The sequence below is a fragment of the Melopsittacus undulatus genome, chromosome 10, assembly GCF_012275295.1.
Source record: "Melopsittacus undulatus isolate bMelUnd1 chromosome 10, bMelUnd1.mat.Z, whole genome shotgun sequence".
Taxonomy (NCBI): Eukaryota; Metazoa; Chordata; class Aves; order Psittaciformes; family Psittaculidae; genus Melopsittacus; species Melopsittacus undulatus.
The window spans coordinates 17,868,285-17,879,985 of NC_047536.1; the positions used below are offsets into that span (position 1 = coordinate 17,868,285).

General features: G+C 53.3%; 1 protein-coding gene across 1 annotated transcript; it reads right to left on the minus strand.

Annotated features, from left to right (window-relative positions):
• Positions 1-1,159: 1,159 nt before the first annotated feature.
• On the minus strand, positions 1,160-11,462 carry SPARC (secreted protein acidic and cysteine rich). The gene is made up of 10 exons (XM_005147187.4): positions 11,310-11,462; positions 5,382-5,451; positions 5,156-5,206; positions 4,913-4,997; positions 4,401-4,522; positions 4,040-4,160; positions 3,742-3,875; positions 3,458-3,606; positions 2,643-2,791; positions 1,160-2,450 (listed from the first exon to the last, which is right to left on the minus strand). Exons 2-10 carry the CDS (start codon positions 5,436-5,438, stop codon positions 2,422-2,424), a joined length of 897 nt encoding a protein of 298 aa, XP_005147244.1. The 5' UTR covers positions 5,439-5,451; positions 11,310-11,462; the 3' UTR covers positions 1,160-2,421.
• Between the last annotated feature and the right edge of the window lie 239 nt (positions 11,463-11,701).

The window sequence follows — 11,701 nt, forward strand, 5'->3', positions numbered from 1 at the left end:
GGTTAAGGAAGGCCCAGCCGCAACCTCCTGAGCTCACTTTGATGCTCAGGATGAGCAAGATGAGTTAAAGCCAGGATAGCTGCACTTGTAGTAGCACTGAGTTGTGGGTCCTTTGGGCTCTGCCAGGCTGTTGGACGTGAGTATCATCCCCTGGGATGGGACATGGACATAGGGATGGATCCCATTGCCTTCCTGAGCCATGATAACTGGCTCTCCTGGTGGAGCCTGCTCTGGTTTAGAGCCAATTCCTGCCCAAGAGGGGAAGGCAGAGGGGAGGAGGGCTGCAGAGCCTTCCCTTGCTGTCCAGCAGTGCTGGCGGGGAGGGCTATTGCTGGCAGGAATGTGGCTGTGTCTTGGCGGAGGAGCATGAGTGGGAGTTTCTGGCTGAGAGGGAGCAACTGGAAAGCAGGTTCATACAGGACAGCCGATCGCCTTCAGTCCTGCCTGCCTTCCCGTGCTTTTCCTGCCCAAATCCCCCCTCTCCACCTTCCAAGGTGGCATCCGCTGCATCTGCAGTGAGAAACCCTTCTCTGGTTAATGGCTCCTCTGGGAAGCAGTGTGGCTGCATGGAATGACCCGTGGGGTTCAAGGCAAGGGGGAAAAACTTTGTTTGGCCCCTCTGGGCATCAGCTTTCCCACTGGGTTCAACCAGCTTGGCATAGCACCTGCACAGTGACCATCCCCACTGGGACCTGCTCAGGGCTTTGCAGGCAGGAGGGCCATGATCAGGGTCTGACCCACAGCTCTGCCTGGAGCACAGCACATCCAGCCAGGGGCTGTTAGCAGGGGACCTCACAGCTTAACCAGAGCCCTTGCAATGTGGGTATTTTTAGCCTATGCAAATGGTGGTGTTTATTTTCCTACTGTTGTGCCTTTTCACCTTTCCCAGGGATTTTATTGCTCATTGAAGCAAGGGCCTTAGATCCATGTGAGAGTCTGTGCTGGCTGCTGCAGTGACCCTGTCTGCCTCCATCTGCTCTATATTACCCATCTGATATACCCCAAGGAACCCATTTACAGAGAGGTGATGGGCTGGCACCTCATCTTACCCTGACCAGACTGTTCCCTGTGAGTAGGATCCTTCTATTAAACTCGAACACATGCACAAGCTTGGTAGTGCCTGTGCAATCCCCCTTGTTGGGATGAGACAAAACAGAGGAACATTGCAAGCTCATTTATTGTCAGTGTTTCAAATCAGTATTTTTATTACAGAGGCTCATCAGGTTGCTCACACTGTGGCAGGAATTTAATAATATAAGGCACAGGGAACATTCAGAGGTAAAAAAGGAGTTCTCAGTCTGCGAGACGTAACCATCCCTTCACTCCTGCCAGGGCACTCTCTATAAAGCAAAATCCAAATACCGTAATATCTGCTCCCTTTCCTCCCACCCATCCCTTAAACCCTGAAATCCACAACAGGAATAATAAATCACAGCCTTTCCCTCAAGCACGTGACAAGCACAACTCTCTCTGTGCAGAAATGTCCCTTCCAAGACTGGCACAGCGGGGCTGGAATTTGAGCACAACCAAGGCAGAGGTGGGAAGTGCTCAGGGGCACCGTGATCTGGGGAGAGCCAAGAGCTTTATCTCAGCAACAGCAAGGTCAGCCCCACACAGCAGGGAAACAGGCGGCTGCCCCTGCTCGCCCTTTGCAGCACAGAAAACACAACAGCAGTACGGTCATCGAGTAATGGTAAAGCACGTAGCACTTTCAAACCTTTATTGGTGGAGGGGATTTTACAGGGTGGGATGCATTTCATCTTATTGGTTCTAAATTTTGTGCACTTTCCTATCCATTTGGTTGATCAGCCCTTCTTTTTGTGCCCAATGATTGTTCAATTCAAGCCCTGGGAATGGGGGGTGGGGGGAATGGGGGAAGACAAAATCCTACCACTCTGTATCTTTCTCATCCCTCTCCATCCCCCTACCACGAGCTGGGTGGCCACAGTGTCACCCACAGCTGCTCTGCTCGAAAAGCCCAATCCTCCAACATCCTCTGCCTTCCCTTGCTCTGCCTTCCCTTGCTGGTGGTCAATATCGGGCTGTGAATCAGCTGAGAGGTCTTTGCGTCTAATGCGGACGTGTCCAAGAACGTGCTGTTAGTAAGTTGTTAAGAGAAGTCATCTGAGAGCGGATACTGAGACAGGGTATTTAGGACAGGAACAGGGTCAGTCAATGGTAAAGACACGTCAGAGAGAGAAAGAGCTGGTGGAAGCTTGTGGAAACAGTGAGTAATCTAGTGGTAATAGATTAGGCTATGAATGAGGGCTGTTATTTCTCTTAGCACCATTCCTACATATGTTTAGGTCTATATTAGCACCTTGTTCCCAGGGAAAAACAAAACAAAAGCGGTTTAAAAACCAAAGGAAGTGGGAAGGTTAAAATAAGACAAAGTTGGCAGCAGAGAAGGAAGCTGGGGGTTTAGATCACAAGATCCTTGTCAATGTCCTCTGTGGAAGGAAAAGAGAAAGACAAGGTTAGGAGGTGGATACTGACAAACGCCCATTGCTGTGATCCCCTCTCCCTGCTCTCCACTGCCTTTCCCTCCTCGGGACCGGCTGTAATTCACTGCTTTGTGTGGGCTTTTGGGGGTGCTTTTCCATGTCCTTTCCCTCCCCATTCCTTCCCAGCTCAGTACTTACGCTCCTTAATGCCGAAGCAGCTGGCCCACTCCTCCAGGGCAATGTACTTGTCGTTGTCTAGGTCGCAAGCCTCGAAGAAGCGAGTGGTGCAGTGCTCCATGGGGATGAGGGGAGCACGGAGAGGGGCCAGCTCGGTGTGGGACAGGTACCTGCAAGGTGACCGCATGGTCAGTGCATTGCCTGCCAGCACCAGATGCCCTCCCAATAGGAAGGCAGGTGCTTTGCCATGTGCAGGGGCCAGCACAGGGCAAGATGCTGGTCCCTGCTCTCTCTCTGGTTTGACCACTGTCCCAGTGCCCTCCCAGTATCAGCCACTGGGTGTCATGAAGGTTAAGGACTGATGTTTGCTTTTGCAACCCACTGTGCTAGTCACAAAATAGCCAGCAGCTAGTGGTCCCCCCTCATCTCTATCCCTTGGGTCTGGGTGTGTGATCACTCTCATGCCCATCTCCAGCTTCCAGCTAAGCCAGCAGCTGCTCTTTCAGCTGCTGAAGTTATCCCAGGGCCTTTGGACTAAGATATTTTAGGGAACTATCATAGGACAGTAAATCTGAGAAGGCAGAAACTCCACACCCAAAGGAGATGGGAGCAGCTGGGGCAGGGGGAGGCTTCTCTTTCTGCAGAAATGAAGGTAAAACTGCCTCTACTCCAGCCTGGTTTGCCCCAGCCCCTGCTCCATGCATTGTCACTTTGCCTGTGCCTCTGCAACCATTCAGCTTGTGTCACATCTCCACCTTGCCTTGACACCTTCTGCCACCAAATCATCCTGGTCCTTGGGCAGGAAATGGTCCCCATCCTGCTCTGCTGACACTCACCCATCAATGGGGTGCTGATCCAGCTGCCCGAACTGCCAGTGCACGGGGAAGATGTACATGTTGTAGTTCTTCTCGAAGTCACGGGCCAGCAGCTCCACGCTGTGGTCTCCAGCCTCCAGGCGCTTCTCATTCTCATGGATCTTCTTCACCTGACATAGGAGAGGCCAGGGAGACCTTGTCAGAAGGGGAACCTTGGGAGGTGCCCACAGCTTGTTCTGATGGGTTTCCATGTGTGCTGGGCTCCATTGGTGGGGTGAGCTCGCAGGTTCCCCCCCATCCCTCACCTTGAGCTTCTGCTTCTCCGTCAGCAGGTTGTTTCCCTCATCGCGCTCGTACAGGGTGATCAGCACGTTCTTGAGCCAGTCCCTCATGCGCAGGGGGAACTCGGTCAGCTCTGTGTCCAGGCAGGCAGGGATGACTGGAAACCACATGGGATGCTCAGTGCAGTGTCTGGACATGCAGCCCCAGAGCCCTCCCACCTAATCCCTGAGCCTGCCTGGACCTTGCTCTCCCTCATCCCACGGGCAAAAGGGCTGTGCTCAGGTCAGAGGTCCCCTTGTCTAAGGGAATGGCTCCACTTACATTTGCAAGGCCCAATGTAGTCCAGGTGCAGTTTGTGTCCCTTCTTGGTTCCCTCCAAGGTGCACTTGGTGGCAAAGAAGTGGCAGGAGGAGTCATAGGTCTTGTTGTCAGTGCCACAGACCTGCACAGGATGGGGAGATGCTGTGTGAGAGGCAGCGGAGCCCAGCCTTGCTGGGGAGTCAGCAGGAACAGCCTCCAAATGAGATGTTTAACTTATTTCCTGGGGTGAACAATGGCTCTTGGTCACCACTGACTGAGGCCGGACAGGGAGCTGTCACCCTGATTTGTCTTCCCCATCTCTGGGGATGTCCCATGTGGGGTCTTTCCCTGCTCTGCTCCATCAAGCAGCTTCTGTCCTCACCTTCTCAAAGACACCGGCGGTAGCTGGGCAGCTGGAGGGGTCCTGGCACACACACATGGGCGAGTTGTTGTCATCCACCTCGCACACCTTGCCGTGCTTGCAGTGGTGGTTCTGGCAGGGATCTGCGAGAGGGCAAGGAGAAAAGTCAGAGCCTGCCTCATCCTCACCTCCCATGAGATGCCCGGGGGATCTCTGCACAGAGGGGAGACAGAAACTTCACCAGTGAGAGCCCTGAGCACCTCTTCTTGCACTGGGAAGATGTGAGGGTTCCCAGAAGTCCGTGTTAGCCCTCGGGCTACCCCTGGGCTCCCTTCTGTAGTCACACAATGCAATGGCAGTGCTGCAGAGAATACCTCTCTTGCTTTAAATGGGCATCTAGGTTGGCATTGTCCTTGTGCTTTACCCTTCCCAAGGAAGTTCCTTACTGTTAGGGGTGGCTGAAGCTCCCCCACTCTTCCCCAGGAAAGGGACAATGTCTTTGCCTGCTGGAGGGCAGGGGAAGAGCAACTTACTCTCTGCAACAATCTCCTCTACATCCTCTGTGGGTTCCTCAAACTCTCCCACCTCCACCTGGACGGGATTGGCCCCCACAGGCTCCTGCAAAAGATGTCATTGTTCCTGCTGGGGTTGCACAAAGAGCTCAGTACCAGATCCTAGGGGCAGAGCATCCCCCCCATTGCCCCTGCTCCCTCGTGCTTTGGAGATGCTCTTCCCAGAGCAGTGGGTGGGATGGGATGAGGAGCAGAGTCACCTACCTCTGTGGTGGGATCCTCAATGACCTCTGTCTCATCGGGCAGAGCCTCCTGCTGTAGGGGAAAGGGACCATGAGATGGAGTCTGCGGGGGGATGACCCACGGGGTTTCCTCTCCCCCTGTTGCCCTCCATCCCTCAGGGTTTTATTCCTTATAGAAGAAAATCCCCATCAAATACATCAGATGGACAACCATGATAGCAAGTAGCTCCATTGTCTCTTCTACTTACCGGAGCTGCCAGGGCTTTGCCTGCCAGGCAGAGAAGGAAAAAGATCCAGGCCCTCATCTTTCAGCAGACCCTGAATAAAGGAGAGGAAAAGGAGAGATGAGGAAGGAGGCCACTATGTGCCGCTGGGCTCCAGGCCGAGCTCATGCTGGCAGTCAGGCACTTCGGAAAGGGTGTTCTCTTGTTTCTGCCTCATCTGTTCACTATTACAGACCCACATGCTGGCTTTTCTAGCCAAAACCTTCAGCTAAATCATGTTTCCAACACAAATTCTTTTGATTTTGCAAAATGGGACCGCAGGCGTTCCGATTTCTGTTGCTTTCCTCGATGCTTTTACAAAAATCGCAGTCAAAATGGCAATTCCCCTTCTCCTCACAGGAAAGGAGCCAAGTTTTTTGCACCCAACCCTCAATTTTTAATGCTAAAAGGCCTCGGTATGAGCCCCAGGTACAAGCAATGAAACTCTACCATTTGATTTGTCAATCAGATGAAACATGGAAGTGGAGGAAGGAAAGAGATAGCAAAGAGTCAGTGAGATGGGGCACTTGAGAATTAATTCCTTTAGAAAACCCCTTCCCACATGGACACAGACATTTGTAGGGGTATCAGGGACCAGTCTCCCCTCCCCAGCACCCCCAAATGTTGGGGTCTTTACTATAGTTTTTCCTTTCCTACTCAGACCTGAGGGTCCTCCATCTGGGTTTGAGGGATCCAGGATGCTTTGTGGTTGTGTCCTGCTGGGAAATGCCCATCCCTGGCAGTGCTCAAGGCCAGACTGGACACAGGGACTTGGAGCAAGCTGCTCCAGTGGAAGGTGTCCCTGCCCATGGCAGGGGTTGGGACTGCATGAGCTTTAAGGTCCCTTTCAACCCAAACCATGCTCGGATGCTGTGATTTGGGCTCAAGGAGGGTGATTCCTTTGCACCCTCCTAGTCTGGGCTGTTGCAGGGACTGTGTAGGATGAAAGATCCAGACAGCCCAGCTAACACTGGCTACAGTACAAGCCAAAAGGAGAATGCAGCTGGTGAAATCACCCTGTCCTTGTCCCCCTCCCAGTTCCTGTTTGGCAGGATTGAGCCCCTCTGTGTGAGCGCAGAGAGGAGCTCAGATGGCAGCTTAATATGCCAGCGGCATCCCGCTCCTGACAGCTAGGGCTGCCCTCTCCCTTCCGCCCGCCGGGAGAGCCAAACACCCCTGGTTTGTCTCCTGACAGCAAGGGGACTTGTCCCTCTGCCAAGGCTTCAGCTGCCTCCCTTCCTCTCAGCCTCCTCCTCTCCACCTGCATGGCTGCATGTGGCTCTGGCCAACCTGGTCCAGCTGAAGGTGTCCTTGCTCATTGCAGGGGGCTGGACTGGATGAGCTTTGAAGGTCCCTTCCAAACCAAACCATTCTATGGTAAGGTGTCATCTTCTCTCTCACTGAGCAGGGATGGATATCTGATTTGTCAGTGCATCCTTTCCCATCCTCCCCATGCACAGCAGCTCTCTGGGTATAAAACCATGCCAATGCTGTGCTGCCAGGGCACCAGCCAGGCTGAGCTCTGCTTCCTAATTTAGCAAGGTTTGGCCACATAGAGGCTGAAATCCCCTTCCAATCTCAGTGCCTCACCCTGCCCAGCAGGCTGCCCATGCAAAGTAGGTATCTGGGCATGGAGGGCAGTTTCCCAAGGGATGCTGGAAGTGGTGGGAATGGCTGCTGCAGTGGAATGGAGGACCTGTGGGGAGAGGGGCTGTAGCTGAGCAGCTCCCTCCTCTCCCACTTGGTACATGCTGTCCCTTCCCCTTGCCTTTATTTACTCTGGAGGCTGCTGAGAGCTCTTCCAGCATTTGCTAGGAGAGATCACTGGTTCTTCACTTCTGGAAGTGTGGTTTGTGGTGGGGAGGTGGAAAAGTACCAGTGAATCTGGCCATCTCCTCCTTTGCTGCCATCTCCTGGCTTGTAAAGGCTCCTCTTGGGCTTCTCCCAAGGGGCTTGTTTGCTTTGGAAGGTGCTCTGAGGTTCAGTGATGCTTTTTGGGCAGAAACATGGCAGTGCCCAGCCTTGAGGAGATGTACATGTGGAAGATGGCTTTAAGAAGTACCCAACTCCAGACCAAGACCATTCCAGATCATTTCTTCAGGCCTCCAAAAGCCTTTGGATTTCAAAGTCTGGGCATGCAGTAGGCTGGGGTCAGGGAATTACATACTTGCTAGGAGCCAGCAGACAGTTGGAGCTGCCAGTGTTGTGTTTGGAGGAAGAAGGAGCAGGAAAGAGTCTGAGCAAACACGCTCTGCAGAGCTGTCTCACACCAGAGATGGGAAAACAGGTTTGTTTGAAAACCAACATCCTTCTGGAGGCAGAGCCTGTGCACAGAGCACATTGCAGTGTCTGTGAGCCCCTGGCTCTTCTGCAAAGGCATGGGCATTCCTCAGTGTCTGGTGCCCAAAGTCCTGAAATAACAGCTCAGGAGCCCTGTGCACAGAGCTGTGCCACAGAAGAACCTGGCCCATGGTGCCAGTCTCTGTATAGACCTACTGTGGTCCTGCTGTCCAAGAGGATGTTCCCTGGAGCTGGCAGCTGGGCCATACCGTGAGCTCAGCATCCATCCCCCAGCTAGAGCAGCTTGAGGGGTATTCCTGTGAGATTGGAGCAAGCTGGGACTTATACCCTTCTGTATCCTAAAGGAATCAACAGAATCCAGCACTTTGTAAGATGCTGGAAACCAGGATGATGTAGGCACAGAGAGGGATGTTGAATATAAAAAAGAGAAGCCTTCGTGGTCACCATCCCCTCCTCAGGCCTGCCCCCCTCACTGCTGATGAGGGAGAAGAGGGCCTGGCACCCATGGCCTGCAGCCTTTCTAATGCTTGATCTCACTTGCATCCTAAGTGGGGACTTCAGCTCATAGTCACTGTGTAAATAGGGTCCTGTGGCTCCCATAAACCCCTCTCTAGTTAGAAAGTTCACCTTTCTAGCATGGTCCAGGCTATCCCTCAGTGCCAGCTGCTCATTGCACTTTACAGACATGTCCCTAACAAGAAAACCACAGGGAACAGGGAGGTCTGAGGCTGATGCTCAACACCTCCGTAAGTTCAAAGCAAGCTAATCTGGCAAGCTCTTTACCACCCTCACCCCAATCCTGTAGCACCATCATAGGTTTCTCCTGTTGGAGAAAACACCCCCTAGTGATGTACAGAGGAGTCTGTGCCACTGGATTCCATGGGGCTCTCTTTTCTCTTCCTACCTATCCTGGGGCCCTCTGTGGTCTGGAGGAGAACAAGGACCAGGGGTGCAGCCTCTGGAGGAGGCTCTGTGGATGGTGGAGCATGGCCCATGTGGCACTGGCCATGGCCAGGGTTGCATAAGCCCTTTGGGATGCCACGTTAGCGTGGGGAGGAGTCTCTGCCTGGCCACTTTGACAGCTCCTCCCTGAGGCCACTGGGATAACCTCAGATGCCTCCATGTTCCAAGACAGGGGCCCTGCTACCACCTCCCATCACCAACAGTGAGGAGCAGAAGCGCGTAATTGTTGGACAAAACCCCTCCGTATGCCTCACCTCCCCACCAGCACCCAGCCTGGCCATGCAGGAGGCAGCCAGGCTGAGCAGCAGGGTCCCCTGCACCCACCCTCCATCTGCTCATTGCTCTTCCAAGGCTCTGCAGGGTCTGACATGCCCCAGCACCTCCAGCTGAATGTAAAAGCAGCACCAGCCCATAAGAAAGCTTCTGCTACAAACCCCACAATGGGCCATAGCTTTCAAGGTGCAGATGGGTGACCAAGAGACAAGGCAGGGGCTGAAATTCAATTTGAAGTCAGAGTTGTTGCGTGAATCCCCATAAAGCTCCCTGTTGAACAGGTCCCTGAGTGTCAGGGGGTGCTTCTGGGGGTGCTGGCTCACCCATTGAGACCCAAATGAGCAGGGCAGGAGCAGAGGACAGAAACCAGCCTGGCTCATGCACAGTGCCCTGCCATGCAGCATGAAGGCTCAGAAAGCCAGGCTAAGTTTAGATGGGAGTGAAACTCCCTTTAACTCATGCACACACACCCACCCTGAGTAAAACACAGAGTAAAATAATCTAGGTACCACATCTGTCCATGCAGAGTCACTAAAATCACATCTACATCACAGCACTATTAACCCATTCCCCTTGCAAATGGTTGAGCAGCTCTGTGCTTATGAATGCTCTACAACCTACAGGGCTATTGTTATAAGGACAAGAGCTCATACACCACTGGAGTTGTGTGCTGAGTTGATGCTGTTACAGTTTGTCCTGGTTGCAAATTGCATCCATAATGGAAAACTATTCCATTAGTACCAAGAAAATAGGCTGGATGTGACCTGGGCCGCAGACAGAGGTGCACCAGTGAGCTCTTTGCACACCTCAGTGGGCAAAACAGGTGACAGAGCACTTTCCTGTCCTGACTGAGCTCTTTTGCTTGGTCTGGATGTGGGGCAGTGTCAAAAGCAGCCGGGATACTTCTGTGCCAGTGCAAGTGGTGCCCCTGGCTGCCGGGGGACACAGCGAGCTGATCTCACACACCTCCACAAAGCAAGGAGAGAAGAAACTGCTCACTGAATATCTCCAAAATGCAAACCCTCTTCAAAGCATGCCCTGCGCTCTCGCAGCGATAGCAGCCCCGACATCCCTCCGACCAGAGGACCCAGCAAGGGTTTCCATGGGAGCCGACATTCCTCTGGGGCTGAGTCATGGAAGAGCAGGGTTGTGGAAGGAGGGGCTTGGAATAAAAGCCTGAAAAGTTTATTTCTCCTCTGCCCCCTCCCGACACCGCCCGCACCCCTGCTCCTGCCTATGTGGCAGACAATGGCTTGGCTTTAGCTGCTGTGCAGGACGCGACAGCCTTTTATGTCCACTTCAGACCCCGCCGTTCAAGCCTCCCAAACGGCTGTGATTTACTTTGGCCGTGTTGCAGAGGTTTGGGGCTGTTTCAGATCGGTGGTGACCGAGGGCTCAGATCACCGGCAGCCCTCCCGGTGCCCCCACACCGTTTCCTTTTGGTTTGTGTGGGAATTTAGCCCCCGTCCTGTGAAGTTTCCTTCTCTGGGCTGGATGCAGCAGAGGAGGGACACAAAGAGCAGAGCTTGCCTGCCACGCATGTCACCGGACGGCAAGGGCAGCGGCTGCCTTTAAAGGCAACAAGCCCTTAACTCCTGCGTGCACCTAAAATCGTGCTTGACTGAGCCCAAGTTCTTAAAACCTAAAAAGAAACCCCAAGAGAGCTTTGTTCCTCCTCTCCTGCAGCCTCCGTCTCTCTAACAGGCGCTCAGCTGGAGCTGAACAAACCAGGGCAGCAGGACTTGAAATGGTTTCAAAGTCTGCTTGGAACAAAAAGCTGAGTGTCTTTTTTGGGTGTTTTTTTAGGAGAAACAAGAGCGGCTGCACTGAAAAGAATACAAATGCTGAGATGAAGCCGCAAGCTCTTTTGTTCTACCCCTCGATAACTTCGGTGAGTAAAACTTCACCTGCCAATGCACTTCGGGACTGGTCCGTAACTAGATCTGATTTGCTCTGCAGGTCAGTTTGATGTGCACAGATATTGGTCTTTTTCTAAGGAAATACCCCACAGCTGAGAACCCAGAGGGGAAAAAGGGAGAAAAGAGAAAAACCTTAGGGTAGGTTAAACCTTTACAGATGCCATTAAGTGCTAAAGCTAGTAACCTGGCAGCGAAATACAGCAACAGCCTCAGTTTAGGAGTGGAGATGCTGCGAAGAGGAGCAAGAGAAAAGGGCAGGAGCGGTCTCTGAATGTAACACTTAGGGTGGGTAGCGTCCCCATCCCCATCCCAAACAATGCGCTGCCGAGCACCGGCTGCACCCCATGGGCTGGGAGAGCAGCTCCTGGAGCAGGGACCCCCATTAGAGGGGCTATCAGGACCCCTATTCTGGGAGAAAGAGCACAGCAAAGGCCAACGCGGAGCTCTCGGGCCATACCTCGCAGTCCGGCAGCAGGGCTGAGGGAACTTCAGGCGCTTGGATGGGCTGGAGGAGTCTGCAGGTTTTAGAAGGAGGCAGGAGGAAGCCAAAGGGTGGGCTGGGTTTCCTGCTGCCTCTCCTCCTCCTACTCCACGCTATCTTTTCAAATGGGGCTCTTCCTCTCCCTCTCTCCCCAGTGGGCAGTCCCACCCAGGGCTGAGGCACAGCTTGGGTCTAAGGGGTAGACCAGAGAAATCAAGCAGGGATGGAGATCAAGGGGGTCTCTTGCAGCCCCCCATCACAACCTTCTGCAGAGAGTCATTGTCACAGCAGCTCCCTGCACTGCTGCAATGAGTGTGTCCGTTCTCTGGCTCTCTTGGATTAAGAACACGATGGATAAAGGGAGGAAT